This window comes from Delphinapterus leucas, chromosome 13 (genome assembly GCF_059928025.1).
Source record: "Delphinapterus leucas isolate spDelLeu-1000000601 "Yukka" chromosome 13, BTC_Dleu_Yukka2, whole genome shotgun sequence".
Taxonomy (NCBI): Eukaryota; Metazoa; Chordata; class Mammalia; order Artiodactyla; family Monodontidae; genus Delphinapterus; species Delphinapterus leucas.
The window spans coordinates 34,614,945-34,639,040 of record NC_143141.1 but is presented as its reverse complement, the minus strand read 5'-3'; the positions used below and the strand labels follow the sequence as shown (position 1 = coordinate 34,639,040).

General features: G+C 44.0%; 1 protein-coding gene and 1 long non-coding RNA gene across 7 annotated transcripts in view; both read right to left on the bottom strand.

The window, feature by feature from the left end:
• Nucleotides 1–22,269, bottom strand: part of TGFA (transforming growth factor alpha) — a 121,538-nt gene extending 99,269 nt beyond the window's left edge. For 2 of the 6 annotated variants that reach the window (XM_089923036.1, XM_089923037.1), the window contains exon 1: nucleotides 21,971–22,269. In XM_089923036.1, the coding sequence (XP_089779162.1) occupies nucleotides 21,971–22,010 (40 nt within the window). In that variant the 5' untranslated portion in view covers nucleotides 22,011–22,269. The remainder of the gene's footprint in view (nucleotides 1–21,970) is intronic. The other 4 variants (XR_016395403.1, XM_089923035.1, XM_089923034.1 and 1 more) reach the window with 4 other exon arrangements.
• LOC149747724 (uncharacterized) lies at nucleotides 10,002–20,687 on the bottom strand. The gene is made up of 2 exons (XR_016395404.1): nucleotides 20,228–20,687; nucleotides 10,002–10,833 (listed from the first exon to the last, which is right to left on the bottom strand). It is a non-coding gene; the product is annotated as an uncharacterized LOC149747724 (long non-coding RNA).
• Nucleotides 22,270–24,096: the final 1,827 nt, after the last annotated feature.

Below are 24,096 nucleotides of genomic sequence, written 5' to 3'. Positions count from 1 at the left end.
AGCAAGATGTTAATAACAGGGGAAGCATATGGGAACTCTCTGTGCTTTCTGCTCAATTTTTCTATAAGCCTGAAACTGCTCTAAAAAAACTACAGTCTAGGGCTTTCCTGGTGGCACAGTGGTTGAGAGTCCGCCTGCCGATGCAGGGGACACAGGTTCGTGCCCCGGTCCGGGAAGATCCCACATGCGGCGGAGCGGCTGGGCCCGTGAGCCATGGCCGCTGAGCCTGCGCGTCCGGAGCCTGTGCTCCGCAACGGGATAGGCCACAACAGTGAGAGGCCCGTGTAACGCAAAAAAAGAAAACAGAAAAACAAAAAAAACCCTACAGTCTAGAGGGGGGCAGTGCTCAGCCCACCTGGACCCTCGTGGCCAGAGGAGGCACTGTTATGGAAGCAACCTAAATGTCCATTGACAGATGAATGGATAAAGAAGATGTGGTACCTATATACAATGGAATATTACTCAGCCATAAAAAAGGAACGAAACTGGGTCATTTGTAGAGACGTGGATGGACCCAGAGTCTGTCATACAGAGTGAAGTAAATCAGAATGAGAAAAACAAATACCGTATATTAACGCATATATGTGGAATCTAGAAAAATGGTACAGATGAACCTACGTGCAGGGCAGGAATCAAGACGCAGACGTAGAGAACGGACGTGTGGACGCGGGGGTGGGGGGATGAATTGGGAGACTGCGACTGACGTATGTGCACTGCCATGTGTAGCTGGTGGGAACTTGCTGGGGAGCTCAGCTCTGTGCTCTGTGGTGATCTAGATGGGTGGGATGGGAGTAAGGGGTGCCAGGGAGGTCCAAGAGGGAGGAGATATATGTGTACATATAGCTGATTCACTCTTTTGTACAGCAGAAACTAACCCAACACTGTAAAGCAATCATAGCCCAATAAAAACAAACAAACAACTACAGTCTATTACAGACAACTGTATACTGATGGTGGCTGCCAGGGAGAAGCTTTGATCAGTGGCTGATCTGACTGGACTGAGCCACCGTGGACCCTGAGCCTCACTCTCAAACTGGGAGTGTGTCAGGATGGGAGGAAGCAGAGGAGAACCCTCTGGACATAGGCCCCGGATACGGCAGGCGGGAGCCTGGAGGGGAGGAAAGGGAGGAACAATGGGTGAGGGGTCTCCCAGAGAAGTCTTCCTGTAGAGAGGTTGATAGGCACCACCAGGAATCTGAGCAGCTTTTGCAACAGCCAAGGAAATCCAGTGCCCTGGTTTCAGGCAACTGGCCTTGCTTCTGTGGTTTCTGACGTAAAACAGATGATGTATCCTAGATGTTCCCTCAGCTGAGGACAAGTGATCAATACAATTTTCAACCTGTAGCCAGCCAGCTGTCACCTCTGAGACCGAGGGAGCAGAATTCAAGAGTTGCTAGAAGGATGGTTTAATCCTGCTTCTGGACCCTCCTGCTATATCTAAGAGGGGGGCTCCTGTGTGGGTATCAAGCACAGCCTCTGGCATAACGAAATGCAGCTACCGTTACAGAGAACTCTTCCACCCTCCTCTTCCTGTCCTTTCTTACACTTCAGATAGGAAAGGAACAAAAACTGGTGTCAAAATCACGAGATTCTGCAATTTGTTTAGCATCAGTGACAGATGTCTGATAAACGTAATCGCTGGTTTTCCTCAAACAATTTAATTCCTTTGATGCTGTCAAGAGCATTATGCACATTGAATTTGATGCAGGCATCATTTGGCTTGTATCATTAATTTTACTTACTCTATCACTTAAAATTAATACTGAGTAAATCAGATTTAAAGTTGATATTTTCTGATGTGTACCTTTGACTTGCACTCTTTATCAATTATCTTTATCAATAAAATCAACAGTTTTTTTTAAAAAACAATATTAAAAAAAAAGAAAAGAGAGAGAGAACTAGACGGCTTTCAACTGCCCGAAAGCATCCTTCTGTGAAGACCGATTTGCAAGGTAATGAAGCTAGCGGCTCATCCCCATCCCCAGCACTGTCAAAACCTGACATTTTATTGGAGGTTTATTTGTTTATTTTCTGTCTCCTTGGCACCAAGTGGGGGACACCCTCTAGGGAACAGTGCCTGACGCATCGACAGCTCTGAACAAATACCTCCTGAATGAATTCAGTTCCTTTTAAAGCCACACCTGGGAGACAGTTCCACAGAGATGTCTAGGAAGTGTGAACTAAAGAAGGTGACACTTAAACTCCTATTTGAGCAGGAGCCTTTTATACAGACTTTGTGGAATATAGGTTCTTTCATTCTGGAATAAGAAGACACCATTAAAACATTTCTGTGATGACAGTTCTCCAAGAAATAATGCAGACACTGGAGCATTTTCTTCATCATCATTGGTTTGTGCATAGATAGATAAAGTCATCACAGACGTCCTTTCCGAACAGGTGACATCTAACAAAGACCTGAATAAAATGAGGGAAGCAGTCCTGCAAAAATGTGGAAGAAGAGCAGTCAAAACTGAAGGAACAGCAGGTGCAAAGGTCCTGAGGTGGGAATGAACTTAACATGTTCAAGAAAGAGCAGGAAGGCTGGTGTAGCTGGAGGACAGTGGTGGCAAACGAGGGTGGAAGGATGCCAGGCAGGTGTCTGTCACAGGGAGCAGTAGGAATCCAAATTTTTCCAAGCTGGGCAGCCACTGGAAGGTTTTGAGAAGACGAGCCACAGCATCTGATTAGATGGATCACTCAGGGTACTGAGAACAGAAGAGGCCTTATAGAGGCAAGACTGGAAACCAGAGGAATGGATGACGCTACGGCAGTCCAGGCGGAAGATGAGAGGGGCATCTGGGAGGGCATGAGGAGTGGTCGGGTGTAGAACAGAATCAGAGCCAGCAGGACTCGGGAACTCGGGAGGGCTGAGCGTGGGACCTCCTCTCCTCACCCCATCTCTACCTCTACTATTTCCTTGCCTTCCTTACCTTCAAGACCAGCTCAAACATCAATGTCTTCAGAAACCTTTCCTGACCACCTCAGATGGAGGACCCCCTCTCCCTCAAAAAATTAAAATAGCAAGCAAATGAGTCAACAGGGACACAGGTCTGAAGAAACCCATTCGCAAGTGCCAACAAGCACCAAAGCCACATAAGTCAATCTCATCTTGGTCCTGATGTTCTCACATTTCTCTGAAGAGCGTTCATTAACAGGGCCCAGCCAGGGTCTGTCCACTACCCCCAAGATCTTCCAGGATGCTACAAATTGGAATGAAGGCTCTGGCCCTGCTCATCCCCAGACAGGTGCTAGGAATCTCAGTCCAAGGGAAGCCCAGGCTTACCTGTGAGGCTCACATTCAACATCCAGGATACGTTAGGGTCCAGACAACAATGGCTATGCCCAAGGCTTTCTGGAGGCTCACACAGTATCTAACCCTGATCACCATACACCCCTCTGCTACCACCCCTGGGGTGCTAAAGCATCCCAGACTCAGAAGCGAAGGGCCCGCGAGGAGCAAAGCGAACAGGCTCCGAGCCAACCTGTGACCAGAGCACAAGCAGCTGCAAACATACAGACCCAGACACCATTCTCTGCTCCGGGTTTCTCTGCCCTGTAAGTCCTGCCTCTGCCGCCACCTCTGTGCCCCATGTGGACACAGCCCTTCTCTCTACTTTCTTTCTTATCCCCTCACAGTGCCTGTGCGGGACAATTAAACAGGGATGGTCACCCCCACTGATGCGGGTGTAAGGATGCTGATGACTGCTGGGGCGGGAGTGCCACGACATGCTGCATACCCTCTGGGGAAAGGAGTCCCTGCCTCTAAGAAAGCGAGATATCAGTGCTCTCTTCTGACTAGCAGGCAAGTCAGAACACTCCTGCTAATAACCCAATGAGGGCCCAAGATCGGCAGACATGAGCATCAACTCAGAGCTTTGTCATCCAGCGTTACCTGTGGTTTTCTGCTTCTTACTTTGAAGGCAGGCAAATACCCCCGTGTCCTGAACGACGACAGGATGTACCAGTCCATACCCTCACAGGCTCTCTGCCTTGCTGGATGCTAACCCTGCCTAGCAGAACTCAGTGGCACTTATACATGGTTATGGTATTAGGTTTATGGAACACATTTTAAAAATTAGAGTACGTTATTTTTTAAAAGGCAGGAAATGTAAGCAACACCAGTGGGAACATCTTCAACTAATTCCTTGGAGAAACAAATGACCTTTTCTCATTCTTAAGAAAAATGGCCCACCATCTCAAGCAGGAATGCAAGTATATGTGACACCACCTCCACACTGGGTCCACAACAGACATTACTAATTGATCACAGCATTATCTCCCACTGAACTCAGATGCAGCCTCCAAATCCTTAGAAACAGCCATTTCCAAGGGATCACAGTTGGCCTAGAAAATGGAACTATTTCCCACTTCTGCTCAAAAAATACCTGCTGCTATGTTAGTGATGTTTTGAAAGTTAGAGGTGGGGAGGGGAAGGAAAGAAAAGAGAAGTGAAGAGAGACTCTGGGGGTAAATTATTTGTCATCAATAAAAACATAAGGATCAATCATTAAATGTTAGGTATTGTGTGAAGCACTGCAGAAGTTGAGGATGGGGGCAAGAGGAAATCTGAAATAAAAAGCCCATCAAGTAGGAAACGAAACCTCTAGATGAAACACATGCACACATTCTCACACCCTTGCACACAATTATTGTCAATGGAGCAAGATGCCATCTGTTGGTATGGCTACAAATGAAAGTGGATTCTTCTTTTCTCCGCCAGGATAAGGGAGGCAGTACTAGAGAATACCAATAACTCTTCATACCAATTTGTCCACCTCCTCAAAGCAAAAGGTTTTTATATAAATCAAAGCCCTAGATTTTCAGAAAATTTCTGCCTGTGTAGCCTCTGAAAATCTCAGGTGATAAACAGCCCAGGTGAAAACGATGACTGAACCAATGATAAAAGAGGCTAAAGTGGAAACGACCAAGAGCAGCACAGGGATAGGTAGTTAGAACAATGCAGATTTCTTTAATGCTTTCTAATGAACTTACTGGGAACCTAAACATGCTCATTCACAAAAGGTGATGGCTTTATCTTCAAGGCCAAACAGTGAGGCCATGTGCCCACTTTTGCTCTGCTTACAGTAGAATCAGATGACATCACAGTCCCCAGAGAACATTCTTGGCTGAGCCAGGACCGGCTTCTGGGGTCACAGCATGCTCAGGCATGAAGACCACACACCTAGAAGGGGGTCTCACCTTGCAGGCTGACCCCCTCCCCCATTCACCAGAGCAGCTGGTACCTGCCTTGTTTAAGGAAGTATTGTTAAGGGAAGGTGCATATCATATCCTATTTCTTTAGGATAAAAAACATACCCCCCCCCCCCCGCATAGCCCTGTGGTTCACTTCGCAAGGCTGAGAGCCCAGGTAAGCTCTCCATCCGCAGGGCGGGCTTGTGAGGGCTCTCAGCAGTGGGGGCTGCCTCTCCATCCTTGGCCCATGAACAGTCACCCACTGGACAGAACCCTCTCCCTGCTTCACATGGTTCTTCCCACAGGAGCACAGAAAACGGCCAGACAGCGTTGTTCCCTGATTAGTAGGTGAAACACATGTGTGAATGATGAAGCACGTTTATTTTCTTCCTGCTGGAAAACAGCTGGGCTTATTTCCCTAGTCTTTTCCTCGTTATCACACACCAGCCCCGTGCAATTTTGGTTCCTTGGGTTCTGAGGCACAAGCTGAAAAGATGAAGACATTGTGTCCCCAAAGGATTACTCTGTTCCAAAATGTTACACCTTTCTTTTTTTCTCTCCTGTTGAGTGTCACAACTAAAGAGCATCAATCAGAGGAAGAAACGTTAGATAGCGGGTCACTAAGACGTTAGAAGATGCAAACAAAGATCAAGGAAGCCTGCAGCCCAGTGTGGAGAAGACCGTGGAAAATGCAAGCAGGCCCTCTGCTCTGAGAATATCAGGAGTTTTATATCAGGAGTTACTGTACGGGTAACTCTCGGGGGAGAGTTTAGGTTCTTGGCTCCCTTAAAACATCAACTTTTTCTCGCCCATGGCCAACTGGATGGGCTTTAACACAATTCCCAACTAGTTAACCTTTTCTTGAGAGGAGTCGCCACAGTAGAGGCAACCTACTTTAGGCAAACCAGAGATGTGAATGCTTTAGATTTACAAACCAATTAAGGAGAGATTGTTCTAGAAAAGGATTATCAAATAAGGTCCTTTAAACAAGATACAGATTTTTTTAAATCCCACATTTTTTTTCAGAAGCTTACTCACTGCAAAAGACGTCTGTCCCACTGGCTGCTTTGTGTGTTAGTAACACACTGATTGGCAGTGCATCTGACCCCATTACCTTTACCTACAGGGAAAGAAAATCACCTTGAATCAACCTTTGTCGACTGTCCACACTGCGGCACTGTCCTAACACCTGGGCATCCGATACTCAACTGTCTATTCAGAGGTACAAAGGCCATCAAAAATGCTGCCTGCTGAATGAATGAAGTTCCTACACACAAGTGGAACAGTAAATGCTCTTTCTGTTCTGATCCGAGATTCTATCAAGTCTCAAATTTATTATTAGAGGCTCCCTGGTCACAACAAAATATATTTTAAGTCACACACACCTCATGTGATTATCTGTCTTCTGAACATCTGAACTTTTGATTGAAGAAGGGGAGATAAAACCTCTACCACTCTTGTTTCTTTACATTTCATGGCATTGTGAAGTAGTAATATTTCTTTTTAGCCAGCATGACAATTACCTTCATGGCAATTACTCTCAATATGGTAAATATTATTTAGGGGAGCAGCTGTCTGAAAGCCTGATCACACTTAATGTCTACTCCAAAACGGCACTCTCACACATGACTGATGCCAGGAACTTCAGTATCCACAGCCTTCCATGGATGACCTGGAGAAGCGGAACAGCGGGAAGGCTAGGACAACAGGAAAGGGTCCTGGGTTCAAATCCTTGTTCTGCCACTTGCTGGCTGTAGGAACTTCGGCAAGTTACTTAACGTTTTTGTGCGTCAGTTTCCTCATCTATAAAATGCGGATCATCACCGTATGTCACAGGATTGCTAGATGGGTTAAAGGAATGTGTGCAATTTGTAAGGCACTTAAAGAAATTACCACGTGCCAGGCACTGTTCTGAGTACTGGCCATTATCTCCTCAAAGAGTGCCTCGCCCCGTCATACCAAGAACGCTCATCTTTTCTTTTTTCATTTTGGCCGCGCCACAAAGCTTGTGGGATTTTAGTTCCCCAGCCAGGGATTGAGCCCGGGTCCTCAGCAGTGAGCGTGCAGAGTCCTAAACACTGGACCACCAGGGAATTCCCTCAAGGACCCTCGTCTTGAGCCCAAGGTGTTCAATGTGTACCTCATGTCATACTGTGAAAAACTGTGTGTTTGCTTCTGCTACAATCTACGAAGAATTCGGGGGCTGGGGGCAAGGGCTAGGTCATGGCCCTCTTTGCTTTAATACCATCAAACCCAGCAGACGGTCTGATACACACTTAAGTGTTTGCTGAAGTGAACAATCCACGTATAAAATAACCTAAACAAACAAACAAACAGCATCCCTCACTTTGAGCTGACAGATCTTAGTTTTGTTATTCATCCCTTGGGCTCTAGAAGTGAATAAAGTAGCTAGCTTGGGTGAATTAAGAATAAAAGGTTAGGCCCAGTTCACAAAAATCACAACTACTGTTTCATCACTTGGATCTATTCTACATGGGATGACAGCTGAGATACTCCAAATGCCTCTGTTGTTACTGTTCAGAGAAAAATGTCCTGCCTTTTATCTGAAATCCAAAAAAATCCAATTTAGTTGAAAGGACTTTTTATTTTTCCCTCTGTTCCACAGTAGGGGAAAAGGGCACTTCACAAGAAAGTAAATCAATATTACATAGTGAGTTGATGTTTTTCTAAGTGTAAATCTCTAACTCTCAAGTGATTCACTGGGGCATAATCCATTCACCAAAACCTTCTACAACCTACAGAGGGTTCAAAATAAGAACTGATTTGAAAGGATGGCTTCAGTCAGTGAAGGTCCTACTACCTTGATCCTAACAGAGCACTAGTCCAGGAACCTGGAGTAATGCCTTTTATATATTTTTCTCTCTCCACAAGGAAAGTTAAAATAGAATTCTGCTTAACTAAGGAAGAAAGCTCTCCTCGTTCGCAGGTAGTAACGGAAGTTTTGCATTAACTACAGGTACCACATGTGGATAAAGGATTTACTAGTGATGATCTTCAGGCACTGGGAGACCCTGAATCATTAAAGAATCATTAAAGAATGATGAAATTACACAGCAATTTTTAACCTGTATGCACCTAACAATAAAACATCACAATACATGAGGCAAAAATGAATAGAACTACAGGGAGACATAGATGAAACCACAATTACAGCTGAAGATTTCAACACCCCTCTTTCAGAAATGGACAAATCCAGCAGGCAGAAAACAAGAACACAGTTGAACTCAACGACACCATCAACCAACTGGATATAATGGACATCTATAGACTCCTTCACCCAACGACAGCAGAATATGCATTCTTCTCAAGTTCACATGAACATTCACTGAGACAGACCACATTCTGGGCTATAAAGCACATCTTGACACATTTAAAAGAAGAGAAATCATACAATGTCTGCTCTCAGACAATAAAGGAGTTAAACCAGAAATTGATAACAGAAATATAGCCAGAAAATCCCCACATACTGGAGATTAATCTAAATAACACATGGGTCAAAGAAGAAGTCTCAAGAGAAGTCAAAGAGTATTTTGAAGTAAATAAAAATGGAAACACAACTCATCAGAATTTGTGGAATGAAGTGAAAGCAGTGTCTAGAGGGAAATTTATAGCACTGAATGAATATATTGGAAAAGAAGAAAAATCTAAAATCAATAATTAAGTTTTTGCCTTAGGAAAAATTAGAAAAAGGCAAATTATATCCAAAGGAAGCAGAAGAATGATGAATGAAGATATTCATTTTAGTTACTATTCTGCTCTAAGTATCTGAAAACTAGTCATCCACATGGGACAGTACTTCTCAAACTTTTCCATTAGAACCCCCAAAATGGCAAAGAGAAGGAACTCATACCCGCTCCTCTAGAGTCTGGGGACACAGCCTGAAACAATCGAAGTGAAAAAAAAAAATCACAATTTATTTGAAGTCTTGTATCCGAAAAATTAATTATGACATTTCAATCTTGCATTCTATTTGCTAATATATCTGAGTTTGTTTTAATATATAAAACAATGTTATGACTTTCCAGTGAAGTTCCTTTCTGATTAATTATTTCCTTTACTATATCCTGGGAGATGTGCCAGGTTTGGTCTGTGGCTCCAGGTATGCCATGGCAGACTCCACCGTCCTCCCATTTGAGAAGGCGACATGAAAATATACAGTGTCAGTTAACCAGAACATCACATGGAGTGAGGACTGCAGGCCTGCCTCATGTCCCCCAACTCCTGCAAAGCACAAAGTTCCAGAAAAGATAGGAGGGCAGAGGCAGGTTCACCATGCCTTTCAGGACATGCCCACCCAATGCCTGCCTACTTCTCAAGATTTTTCTGCCCCAGCTTCCTGGGGCAATAACACATTACCAGCCCCAAAGAATGGTTCATTAAAGGGTGAGCCTCAGATTAACGGAACAGAACAGAAACTCCAAAAAGACTCGAGTACGCCTAAGAAAGTCTCAAGTGACAAAAGTGGGATTCGAAATCAGTGAGTAGAGAATAAATCCAACAAATGGTGTTTGAGGAACCGGATCATTTCGACAAAAAGGCAAGTTAGAGTTTTGTCTCACATCTTACACCAAAATGCATTCCCAAAGAAGTGAAATTTAAATCCAAAAAAGTAACAACATAAAAATACAAGGGGAAATGAGAGATCAGAGAGTCATAGCAAATCCCTTCCTACCACAAAACAAAAGTAGAAATCACAAAGAAATAATGAACAGATTTTAAGTCCTTGAAAGTTAAAAACAAAAACAAAACCATACTTCCGTAAACCCAAACATACACATACACGTAAATTTAAATGACAACATAAAGAAAATATTTAATATATCTTTTATAAAACTGTTTACAAATCAATGAGAAGATAATTCACCCACCCGAAACGTGACCTGAGGACAGAAATGGGTAAGTCCCAAGAAAAGAAATTCAAATACACAAACGTGAAAAAGCATTCAATTGTAGCAAACTTTGGTTTTAGCCAAAGAAACACAAATTAAAACAAGGAGATACAATTTGGCCAACGTCATTAGCAAAGTCTAGAAAATGATAATATTCATCCTAGGTAAGTTTGCTGCTGACAAACAGGCAGTCACACATAGGACAGAAGTATACATTTGTCTACCTTTTCTGGAAGGTAATTAGTCAAAACATACTGAGAGGTGAAAAAGTGTGCACCTTTTGACCTAGTAATCCATTTCTGGGGATTTGACCATAGAAGATAATTCAAAGATGCTGGTAATGTTTAGCTGTAAACATTTTCATTTCAGGTTTGAATATTTGAACGTTTGAAACAACCTACATCTCTATCAATAAGGGGTGGATAAATGAATAATGACAGAGCTGTGTAACGGAATGCGTTAGTCATTAAGAATAGATTGATAGATACATTTGTATCTCTGCCACAGAAATATTTTCTCCATACACTGTAAGTGAAAAGCAGATTTAAAAATACCAAATGCCATTTTTGAAGGAAGAAGAGTGAATATACAAATATATCTGTAACCACACACAGAAACGGATCTGGTAAGATCCCTGACAGTTCAACCTCATTAAGCAGATGTCTCTGATGAGCTGAATGTGCGGGTCTTTTCTAGATACTTTTGTTTGTAGATTCTGATTTCTATTTCGCTGTGGAAAAAGAATGATTAGGATTTAGCGAGGCTGGCAGAAAAGGAGGGTACCGAGTGGCCCACATGGGAGGTGGCGACCACAGGGTGTGTGTTCTGGTAACACTAAGTGGCCCGCACTGGGGCCAGCACAAAAGATGTGTTTGTTTGGTTTTTTTTTTTTTTTTTTTTTTTTTGGTGGGGGTCGGGGGGGCCTTGGGAGTCTTTGATGAGGTTTAGGGAGAGTCCAGATCCAGAAGGATTCCCCATCAATGTGATCTATGAGTTTACCTCACCTCCCTAAAAAAATGCTCAGGCCCCGGGCTTGCTTTCATTCTAGCTCAGGGACCTATGATTCATCCCCTGAAACTCTAATTATAATACCCAAGGTCTGCTATGTGCAAAAACATCTGTCATTGTTCAAATGTGCTAGCAGACAGTGTGTACGGCATGCAAACCGGCCTGTTGATGTGCTCCTTCAATGCAAAAGTGGTAACCCAGAAACCAGTCCAAGGTGAGAAGTGCCCAAGCCCAGAGTTTCCAGCTGAGCTCAGTGACAAATAAAGTGACCGGGTTATGTCCCTCGGCAGCTCACATGCCAATTCCTCAAAGCCACCGCCACGGTGAAAGTTACAAGTCTTACGTGCTTTCTTTCAACCAAGAAAAGTCTCCTAAGTTTGTGTTTTCCCTGCTGCCAAGGCCTGGCAGAGGGAGGGGAGCAGAGTGTGTAATTGCAAACCGCTCGTTTATCAGCTTTGGCTGCTTTTCTGTCACCACTTTACGTGTACCATTTAGCCAGTTAATCTCCCGTACCTCTTGGAAGTATAGTAGTTACACAGAGAGTGCCTCAGCCCTGGAAAGAGATGACGGAAGAGCCATCAAGGTATATCTATTCTCTAAGCACCCAGGAGAATTGTTTACTAACCCCATTCAAACTCAGATTAGAGGCCTAAAATCCAAGAGGAAGACATGGTCTCTTTGTCAGAACCCAACATTTTTTTACCTAGAAGTACTGAACTTAAAAACAAGTGAAAAAAATAAACAAAAAGCAAATGAACAAACAACAGAAATGTCCCATTTGCTCCAAACACTACAGTAACATCTAATGGACACAATAGTGTATCTGGAGGTTTTTAAACTTTTGAAAGCTTAAGAAACCATCAGGAAGCTACTTAGCAGCCTCTGCTAGAAATCACAGTGCCATGCGTCATCCAAATCAGAAATGGCATTATTACAACAACTTTGGCACATGCATTTATGCAAACAAACCATCAAATATGAAGCTTTGACTTGAATTTGGTTGACGATTAAAAAGAGGTTTTTCTTCAAAATATCATTATCAAGAAAAACAAATTAAAAATATATTTTATTTGGGGGGGCCTAAGTGTTTGCTTTGTTTCATATTTGGTAAAGTCATATTAACTGAGGTTGCAGGTGCAAAAGAAAAATTTTTAATTAAAAGGAGATCACTTATAAATCTGTGCTAAAGCTTTAGAAATCTGAATTGAATAGATTGTGAGGAAAATAAATAATTACCAAAAACACCTCAAGAAGTAGAAAACTTGAACGGATCACTAAAAAGGGACCAAGCTCATAAGTTTCATAAGCAATTTCTTTCAAGCTTACACAGAACCATTTGATTTCCATGATATTTCAGCTACTCCAGAGTGTAAACCAGATGGAACATTTTAATATTTATTTTAGAAAGCTGACATAACACTGATATCAAAACCAAAAAAAGAAAAAAGGCCCCAAATACTTCAGAACAGATCAAATCTAGCAGTAGATACAGAGAATAATACCACACAACCAAGAAGGTTCATTCCAGGAATTTAAGAATGGCTTTAATTTTTTTTTTTTTTTTTTGCGGTACGCAGGCCTCTCACTGCTGTGGTCTCTCCCGTTGCGGAGCAACAGGCTCCGGATGCACAGGCTCAGTGGCCATGGCTCACGGGCCCAGCCACCCCACAGCATGCAGGATCTTCCCGGACTGGGGCACGAACCCATGTCCCCTGAATCGGCAGGCAGACTCTCAACCACTGCGCCACCAGGGAAGCCCCAAGAATGGCTTTAATTTAACTGAGTCAATAAATATCCTCAAAACATTTGGAAAAACAACAACAACAACACATTATCTCCCCTGCTTTGAAAAACAAAGCAAAATACCAAATCTTTTAGTAAGTTATCAAGAGAAGTATATTTTACTAACATGATAAAGTTTATATGCATATATATACATATACAAATATACAGTCACATATATATGTATATTATATATAAATAACTGAAAAGTCAGCCTCTTGTGTGACTTAGTTAAATGTTACAAACATTAGCAGTACATCAAGAAAAATACAAGGATATCTACTGCCTTTAAAAAAATGTTGTTCTTAAAGTTCTAGTCAGCATGATAAGAAAAAGTAATGAGATGAAAATATAAAAGGAAAGAGGCAAAGTTATCACTATTCGAAATTACATGATCATCTACATAAGAAACCTGAATCAACTGAAAGACTATTAAAATTAACAAAACCCATCACAAAATACAGTTGATCCTTGAACAACAGAGGTTTGAACTGTGTGGGTCCATTTATATGTGAGGTTTTGTTTTGATAGTAAATACTACACTACTACACGATCCGGGTAATTGAGTCTGCCCATGGGGAACCTTGGAAATGGAGAAACCGGTGATGTGAGGGCCCACCATAAATTAAAGGTGTATTTTTGGAGGGTTGGCCCCCTAATCCTTGTGTTGTTCAGGGGTCAACTGTAAATATAATTCTTAAAAAGCTTTTAGATAGAGAAATGCAAATCAAAAAAACTACAATGAGGTAGCACCTCACACGAGTCAGAATGGCCATCATCAAAAAACCTACAAACAGGGGCTTCCCTCGTGGCGCAGTGGTTGAGAGTCCGCCTGCCGATGCAGGGGACGCGGGTTCGTGCCCCGGTCCGGGAGGATCCCGCATGCCGCGGAGCGGCTGGGCCCGTGAGCCATGGCCGCTGAGCTTGCGCGTCCGGAGCCTGTGCCCTGCAGCGCGAGAGGCCACAACGGTGAGAGGCCCGCGTACCGCAAAAAATAAAAAAAATAAAAAAAATAAAAAAAATAAAAAAAAATAAAATCTACAAACAATAAATGCTGGAGAGGGTGTGGAGAAAAGGGAACCCTCCTGCACTGTTGGTGGGAATGTAAACTGACACCACTATGGAGAACAGTATGGAGGTTCATTCAAAAACTAAAAATAGAACAACCATACGACCCAGCAATCCCACTGCTGGGCATATACCCTGAGAAAACCATAATTCAAAAAGAGTCATGTATCACAATGTTCACTGCAGCTCTATTTACAATAGCCAGGACATGGAAGCAACCTAAGTGTCCATCGACAGATGAATGGATAAAGAAGATGTGGCACATATATATACAATGGAATATTACTCAGCCATAAAAAGAAACGAAATTGAGTTATTTGTAGTGAGGTGGATGGACCTAGAGTCTGTCATACAGAGTGAAGTAAGTCAGAAAGAGAAAAATACTGTATGCTAACACATATATACGGAATCCAAAAAAAAAAAAAAAAAAAGGGTTAGAACCTAGGGGCAGAATGGGAATAAAGACGCAGACCTACTAGAGAATGGACTTGAGGACATGGGGAGGGGGAGGGTAAGCTGGGACAAAGTGAGAGAGCGGCATGGATATATATACACTACTAAATGTAAAATAGCTAGCTAGTGGGAAGCAGCCGCATAGCACAGGGAGATCAGCTCGGTGCTTTGTGACCACCTAGAGGGGTGGGATAGGGAGGGTGGGAGACGCAAGAGGGAAGAGATATGGGGATATACGTATATGTATAGCTGATTCACTTTGTTATACAGCAGAAACTAACACAGCATTGTAAAGTAATTATACTCCAATAAAGATGTTAAAAATAAATAAATAAATAATTTTTAAAAAATGCTTTTAGATATCAATAACCAATTAGAATACAAAGCAGCGGAAAAGGTCTCACCCACTAGAATACAAGATCCATGAGAACAGGGATCAGTCTTGGCTGATTCCCTAGCACCTAGAAGCAGTTGCAGCACAGAATAGGTGCTCAATAAATATTTGTAGACTACCTGAATGAACAAGTTCACAACAAGGGCAAAAATACAAAATAAAAGAACCAAACTGAAATCCCACAAACAGATTCAAGTTTAGAAGAATTTAGCATATGATAAAAAAATGGAATTTCAAACCACACTAGGAAGGATAGATTATTCCACAAATGACAATTGACAATATTAACTGGTTGGCTGTTTTAAAAAAAAATGAAACATGAGTTGTACTGATACCTCACACCATACATTAGAATAAATTACAGGTAGATTAGTTCAATATAATGAGACCACTAAAGAATTAGAAGAAAAAAATAAGTAAATGTTTGCCTCAGCTTAGGATAGGGAAGGTTTTCCTAATTATACAAGCAAAGGTAGAAAGCTTAAGGGGAAAGATTTACAGTTTCTCTTACATAAAAACAAAAACCTTAGGCATGTCAAAAATATCATAAACAAAACAGTAAAAGACAAACAATAAATGAACACTTGCCAAGTATTAACAACCTTTTTACATAAAGTGTGTTATAAAGTTCTAAGAAAAGGATGATCCATCAGGAAGAAGAAATTTTGAAAGGTTAAGATGCAAATAACAAGATGATAAATGACACACAAACTTACTCACCCTAACAAATATTAAATATGAAATTGGGCTAAGATTTTTTTTCTCCAATCAACTTGGTAAACGTTAAAACTAACTTTTGGTTATAGAAGAATCTAGAAAGTAAGCATTCATATACTGCTGGTAGGAGAAAAAGCCAATTTCTAGAAACTTATCCTAAATAATCAAAGATGAGCCAAACATTTATATACAAGAATGTCTGTTGTGTCATTTATGTTCCTTGACTTTAGCATTATAAATTTAATATATGCTTACTATAAAAAACTATAGGGCTTCTCTGGTGGCGCAGTGGTTGAGAGTCCGCCTGCCGATGCAGGGGACACGGGTTCGTGCCCCGGTCCGGGAAGATCCCACATGCCGCGGAGCGGCTGGGCCCGTGAGCCACGGCCGCTGAGCCTGCGCGTCCGGAGCCTGTGCTCCGCAAAGGGAGAGGCCACAACAGTGAGAGGCCCGCATGCCGCAAAAAAAAATAAAAAATAAACTATAACAGTGTGGTACTGGCAACTTTTTTATTGGCAACTCGTTTACTATTATAAACAAGTCAACAATCATCACCCTTTACATTTTTCTTCACACTTTTAGACAAGTATTTTTGTAGCATATATATCAAAAAGTGAAACTGATGACCCAAATTATACCAACGTAAAATTGATAGCTATTGTCACGTTGACTTCCAAGAGAAGTTGTATCAATTTATATTCCCAACAACACTGTATGGGTTATTCATAACAGTGAGAAATAAGAAAAATCTGTATGTCCAAAGGGCTTCAAAATTATAGTAAGCATAATCAAGAGATTATTTCCCAGCCACTAAGAATGATGTTATGGTGAATGTTAAATGATATAAAAATGCTTATCATGAAAGATGGTTAAGTTACAAAAATAAGTTAAAGTGTGACCCTCTTGGAATTCATACAAGTTTTTAAAGAATATCTATTGACCTATACATTAACCCATCAGGCTGTGCAATGGAATGTTAAGCATAGTTATCTTTGGATGGTGGAATTACAGGCCACTAAAATAACTTTTCTCTTATGCTTTCCTGAATTCTCTATGTTCTGGAGAAAAAAAATATGTTTTTGCAATCAAAAACAAATCATAATCTATTTTAAAAAAACAATAAAACACTCTCTGAAAACTAGTTGTATAGAAGAATTTATATGCGACCACTCTCGATTATCATAATGAAGAGTTTTTCAGGATAAATGTTACCTACCCAGCCAAGTGTTTGCCAACTGAGTCCACACTTGGGAGTATTCAGTATGGGGCACCCCAAGGAGTCATCAAGTGCTCACTGGTCTCCCCTGAAGGTCGGCCTGTGCTCAGGGTGCCAAAGGCAACGATGAAGACCAAGGGGCTCTGCCCTCAAGAAACCCTCAAACTAGAAGGGAAGAGGGGGCAAGTACCAGCCAATGTTAGTTGAAGGCAGGACTTGGAGGGGTCAGGACACGCTGTTGAGGTTCCCAGCCAGAAAAGTTAACACCTTCAAAAATTAAAACCAAAAGAGGAAAGGCAACAGCAGGCTGGAGTTATACAAAGTTATACAAGCTTGTTATAGAAGGGAGTTATCTGTCAAATCTCTCCTAGAGGAAGCCTTAACCATCTGCAGGTACTTGAGAAGTGTAAACTCTAAGGTGGGGAAAACTAAAAGCTTTTCAAGGTAAGAGGACAGCGGAATATTAAGGACAAAACTACTGGGCATATAATACACTAGACTAGGGAAGTGAAAGAAAATTTTGTTTCCTCTGACTTAAAAGAGAAAGAAAAATACTAGCAAATACATAAAATTCCATTTCAGTAAACTTCCTACTTTTTCTAAGCCCAAGTAACAACTATTCAAGTCATATTTAATACAACTAATTCCTAATGCTTCAAAAGAATTTACCCAAATTTTTAGAGAGGGTCTAAAGGGAATGTGCCTTGTGCTTAAAATGAAGACCTCCTAAGAGATGGTTCTGGTAGCCTGGATTTCTGGCTTTCCTGATTCTACAAAAGATTTTTATACTTGACATTTCACAGGAAGAAAAAAAAAGCAAAACAAAAGTCACCATAAAAGTGCCCCAGTCCTCTATCTAGATGCAATCTAACACATACTAGCTTGAGCATTGAATTAAGTTCATACTTTAAAATGAGGGGATGAAAAATATTTGAAATGACAGCAACACAACAGTCGATTTTTAGTGATCCACACAAAAGAAAGCATGACATGATTAGCTTTGGTCAGCTGGAGTTTAATAACATGGGATTATTACATTTTCCATAGGTAGAGTACAAGAACATTTAGAACAGGTAAGAGTTCTCAGCACGACTTCTAACTCTGCTCTGGTAAACAAGACAGGCCGTGGAAGTGCCCTTAATAATGCTCATAAACCCACGGCAGCATTTAAAACATCAAACGTAAAATGCAACTCGTTAGACAAAATGCAACTCGTTAAGCTAGAAGCTTCCCTAACAGCACCGACTGTAGAGCGGTGGGTCTCAGAGTGTCCCTTTACTCTCCTCCCCACCAGCAGCACAAGCCACACTGGGGAACTCTTTACACATGCAAACTCTCCCACCTCCTGCCCAGCCATCTGGTTTACCAAGCTCTCCAAGTGGTTGTAATTTGAGGATACTGCTGTGGAACACACTACAGAGGTTGTGAGTGTGAAACCAGGCACAAGATGCCCAATTCAGTGTCTCAGGCCAGTTCCATTTTGTTTGACCCAACCTCCACTTCCCATCCCCTGTCCCTTTTAGTGGGTAGCCCAAAGAGCAGGGCCTTGTTCAAAACATACTTTCAAAAGGCCTTTAGAGATAGGTCTAATGGAAAAACCATCTATTTTTCATATGTTACCACAGGAACATGAAGCATCATTTACTCCTATAAGAAAGGTCTCCTTTGCAGGGGACACTGAATATTTACAGAAAGATCACTTTATCCTAGGAAACCAGATTTTGGAAAAGTAAATACAGGAAACTCAGGCTCTAAGCCTTCCATATACACCTTTACAGCCCTTGTTCAAAGTGAACTTTCCCTAATTTCAGCTGCCCAATAATGAAAACATGTGTCCTGGGCAAACCTCCACTGTTCACTCTGAAAGACAACATTACCAAGTAATGGAGAAGAGAACCGTCTTACTTCACGACCCCTGCTGGTCCCTCAGCCCCAAATCCACAGGGAAGCTGACCTGTTTCCTCTCTACCCATCCTTCATGGCATTTCGTGTCCTAGGACATCCTTCTTTAGCCTACATTTAGTCCTACTTCTGGGAACTGCCATAAAAATAATAATGCTTTTTTCTGGATGATAAGACCCATTATAAAATCAATGTCATTTTGTGTGTAGTGTTAAAATTTATTTTTAAAGTTTATAAATAGCTTCCATATTTACCATCTCATTTTATTCTCATAACAACCTGTGAAGTGGGTAGTTTTATTATTCTCACTTTATAGATAAGAAAACTGGAACTTAGTGCTGACTTCAATAAACAACTGAACACTGAACAGTAAGGAGGAAATACAAATGTTCTGCATCAAAAATTAAAGAATTCACAAGGTCCAAAAGAACTCCCAAACTTTCCTGAAGTTGTCATCTGCCAAACGATATTCGCTAAAATCTCTGAGTAGGTTTTTAGTTTTGGTGGTATTTTCTGTCTTAGGAAGGGTGGGGAGATGGAAAATGAGATAAGTAAGACAAACTCTCAGTTACAGAATGGACATAACCTGCAATGATACCTGGAATTCTATGAGGTTCAAAGTGACAATGACGATGATTGATCAAACTCTTACTATGTGCTAGGCACCATTCTAGGTTCATTAACTATATTCAATGATCCTATTAATATCACCATTTTACAGATGAGGAAAACAAGGCACAAGGAAGCTAAGTAACTTGCCCAAGATTACACATCTTGCTCCCTTGACACAGGGAGGACCTGGGACTGGAGAAGCCAAGCCCCTGTGAGGTTTGCTCCGCCAAGGACGGAAACCTGACATGGGAGCGCAGCCACCACAGGAACCTAGATTATGTTCCCAATGTTGCCATTTAAGCAACAGTCTCCACATTCTCTTGGCCAAAACATCAATCAAGTAATCAGAAGAATCAGCTGAGACTCCTAACAGTTCCTTCTCAGACTGTTCCCATGGAGGTGGGGAAGGAGGGGAAAGATCCCGGTTTTCTAGATCTTGATTACTGATGGAACACTGGCTGATTTGCCTGGAGCTGCCTTTAACCAATTTAAGAAAAATTAGCGAGGAAAGCAGCTCTGGAGGAAATGGGCAGAATAAAGATGCACATGGCACTGATGGGTATTTAGTAATCTAGCAGAAAGGGAGGTGGGAGGCAGAAGCGGTCGTCAATGTACAGAACGACATTGGCTTTTTTGGGCCAAGTTCAATGGCTTTTTTTTTTTTTTAAAGCAATATAAATAAAAAGGAATCCTCACTGGTGTAAGTTCCTCCTGCCTTCTTTTCCTCTACTTTTTTCAACTGCTCATAGTTTGGACCTGTATGAGCCAGCTTTCACATATTGATCAACCTTTGCAAATTTATACATCTTTTTCTTAAGGGAGGAAACAAAGATCAAGTTGGACTCAGGCAAAAGAGAAAAATTCCATGATGAATGAATGCAGTCTTCACGGGCAAGTATAGTATGATGGCGGGGGGGTGGGGTGGGGGGGGAGGCAGGGGCAACTTTACAAATCTTCCTCAAATTTGCTTACCTTCATTGTTTCTTGCCTCTGATTTTCACTGAATAACCTAAGACCGCCTTGAGATCCTGAGAGTCCAAAAGAAAACCCAATTAAAACAATCTCCACGGTATTCCACCCATCTCCACTCGAGGAAAAGTCCCAAACCTGGGAGATGGAACTACAGTGACCACAGTTAGGTGACTTTTAATATCCACATTCCTTCCACACTCTCGTAATTCTGGCCCAACTACCTACTAACTGTGGGACCATGTGCTTCACTTTCCTCCTCCATAAAATGGGGACGATAATACTTTCTTCATCAGGTTGGTGTGAAAATTAAATGAGTTAATACATGCACAGCACTTAGAACAGTACCTGGTACAGAGTAAGTGCTCAAAGAGTGTTAGCTATTAATATTATTACTATTAGCATTTGCAAAAAACATTACATAGGGACCCAAATACAGGAGGCTTCTACTGTATTGGTAATGTTTTAACAAAAAATCTAAAATTAGAACCATCAATACAAAAATATAAAATGGTCTTGGGAAAAAAAAAAAAAAGCCACTCAGAGTCATGCCACCTGTTGGGGAGTTTCAGGTGAGGGTACACCTCGGGGCAGCTGTGGAATCCCGTTCCACGGCTGCTCTGTATTTCCCTTATATGATGCCTCCACTTCTGCTGCGGTTCTTAATCAGCGTTTCATGGGCAGGATTACGGGCGGGTCCGTGAACCCCCTGAAACTGTACACGGAACTGGGTGGGGCTGCGGCTCTGGGCATTTTGCAGGCAGGGGTTCTATAGCTTTTCTCACGCTCTAATAAATGATCTTGTAGGGAGCAACTTGCTTTACAGGGTTAAACGCAGGAGATAGGGACTGAACAATTCATTTCACGGAAGCTACGGCAGTAACCAGGACACCTGGGCTGTCAATCTGCTATCTCAACACGAGGCCCGGCGCCGCGAGGGGCAAGAGCCGGCCGGGCAGTGACCTTCACCGTCGAAAATCTCACCGGCTCCCCAGACCCGACTCGGGTTTGCCGGGTTTAACTTCCCCTCCCTTCCCCCATCCCTCGTTCTCTTCCAAGAATAAACTCAAAGGAAATCAGCAGCGCTTCGTCTAGGGTTTCACTCCTGCCCTCGGCTGACACTTAAACCACTTCTCCAAGGGAAGTTAATTAAAACAACAATTAATCCGCACAAAAATCCACCCCCAAAGCTCGAGAACTCTCAAAGTTAGAAGACTGAGGCGCCGCTGCTGATGGTGAACATCTGCCGGTCGCTGGGGCTCACGGGTAGGCGGCGGGTACGAAAGGGAAGCAGCCAAGGTCCGGCCGGAGGGTCGGACGCTGGCCACCCTCTGCGAGTCTACGCGCTACCGACGCCGGTGAAGACTGGCTTGGAGGCAGCCAGGTAAGCAGGTAGGTGTGGGCAAGTGTACGAGCACACAGAGAAGGCGGATTAAAGCTCAAGCCCGTTCACCCACCGCTCCCCCTTCCCCGGCGGGTGTTCTCACGCACCGCCCGGCGGCCACTTACCGGGGAAAGCCTGAGCGCTCGACGGTCCCCCTCTTTGGAATAGGCTCCCCCAATTCCTAGTAAGCCCGAGTGGCTCCCCTTGCCTCCCAGCCTTCAAGCCTCGAAAAGAATTCGCCGCCCTCTCCTCTCCTAGGCGGGCGCAGAACACCCCCGGGAGAGAGAAGTGGAGGGGACAGGGGAAAGCGGGGTGTCGCGGAGGGCAGGTGCCACCGGGCGCGCAGTAGGCAGCGTACGTACCCAGCACGAAGAGGGCGAGCTGTCCAGCCGAGGTAACCATTTTACGGGCGGCGGGCGGCAGGCACTCCTGCCTCCTGCCCTACCTGAGGTGCCCAAGTGGCAAAGCGGCGCCGCGGTGCGGGGGAAAAAGGCGCCGGCTAGGCAGGGCCAGCCCCCGGCGCGGGCGGGCGGAGGGAGGACCGCGCGCCTCTGCTGGCACTCGCCTCGCCGCGCCGGCGGCCGGGCGGAAACGGGAAGACGGTTACCGTCACCTCCGCCACTCGGCTACTGGGCCTGGCGGACCACCTTCGCGCCCCGGTTGGGGGGCCCCTCTAGGGGCAGGAGGGGTGGGGGTGGAGCGGGGGTGGGGTTGGAGCAGGGGCGGGGAGACTGCGCGCACCGGGCCGGGCCAGGCCGGGCCGGGCCGGGCCGGGCCGGGCGGGGCGGGGCGGGGCGGGGCGGGGCGGCGCGGCGCGGCGCGGCGCGGCACGACCCGGGAATCTCCGAGTCCGCGGCGCGGGCCGGGCACCCAGGCCGAGGGAAAGGCAGGAAGCGCCTGATTTCAGACACCACCCTCAGACTAGCAGCTCAGTGCGGAGCCCGAGCGGCCGGGCGTAGTGGCCGCTTCTAGGTTCCAGGCAGGGGAGCGGAGCGGCCCTGGAGTCTGTCACTTGCGCCAACGGCAGCTGCCGGGGGCTCTCCCGGGCAAGGGCGCTGAGACTCGACCCGTAACGGGACCTGCGAGCTTCACCTGCCCCTGTCAAGACTTGGCCCAAGGAAAGTGCTCCCCAGAATCGAGCGAAGAATTTGTTCAACCAGATTTCCCACCTGCGCCCCCATCCGAGAGAACGCTGGATTTTCCGGACGCCTGCCGCGGGAGCACAGCCACCCCACGTTCTCAGGCGGCACGTCGTTAAGATCAGCGGGCTTTCGTGCATCTGGTCTGATGCTGACAACGAAGATGGGTCTTTGCTGTGGGGCACCTGGTTATCTATCACCACCAGTACCCCCAGACCACTCCACCCCATCCCGCCACAGGCCGTTGAGGCCGAGAACAAGGTAGCATGCAGCCATATGTCCCTGAGAGAGGATGTGTATGGGCAGGAGCTACCTGAGTGGTTCTTTCAAGGATTTGTAGCCTTGAACTGGCCCCTGGTGCTGGAATTTGGGGAAGTAGAGGGGACAGAGGGAAGACATTCTGGGCAGAGAATGGAAGAATTATAGGTTCCCTAGGGACCATCCATAGGGGACAGTGTGCCCTTGAGAGGCTGTGACTGGTGTATTCTCCAGATGCCCCGAGCTCAAGGATTAAGTCTTCTCCTGGTCTCTCTAGCCTACCTGCTCAGGGTAGACCCACTCTCCTTGAAGGGACAGGGAGCAAAATCTCTTTCTGTTTCCTTGGCGCAATGCTCAGACTCTCAGAGTTGATGTTTGTTAAGTTTATTTCATAGGAGCTGAGTTTCAAAAAGGAAGCACCAGGCCATTGGCCTCAACATTTGAGCAGGAAACACCGTGTAGAAAGGGATTTTGAAAACAGTGTAAATTTACTCTGAGAAACCATTCTTTGCAATACATTTGTCAGAGGATATTTTGCTGCTCTTTCAACCGTTAATGATTGGTGGTGAGGGTTTCATGATAAGTCCTTGGGTACATCTTTTCCTAAGTCCACACGTATGCATGTACAGAGCACACACACACTCTCTTTAGTGAGTGGTCCCTGACTCCCTTCAGCATCTGTGTCTTCATCCTTCAGACTGGTCTTGACCTGTTCCAGTGGCTCTTCTGTCTCCTTCCTAGACTAGCCTGCCTTGTCTATAGGAGGAAAGAAATCAGGAGTTCTCCACACCCTTCTCCTATTCTCCAGGACCCCCAACTAGGAGTGGAGAATTGACCTGTCAGCTTGTTTCCTGCTGGGACACACACATCAAGTTCACTGTGGCTGAGGGCTGACTGTCCAAACTGGCAAGAGTCAGGTTCAGCAGTTTCCCCTCCTCTGCCCCCTGCCTGCACACAAAGTCTTGGGTGGAGGGAAGTAGCAGCAGAATCAAGACAACGAGCTTGTCCCCTTCAGCCTTGTAAAATCTTTGTAATCAGAATATAATTTGATATCTTGCAGCTAAAGAGTACTCACATCAAAGGACATTCTG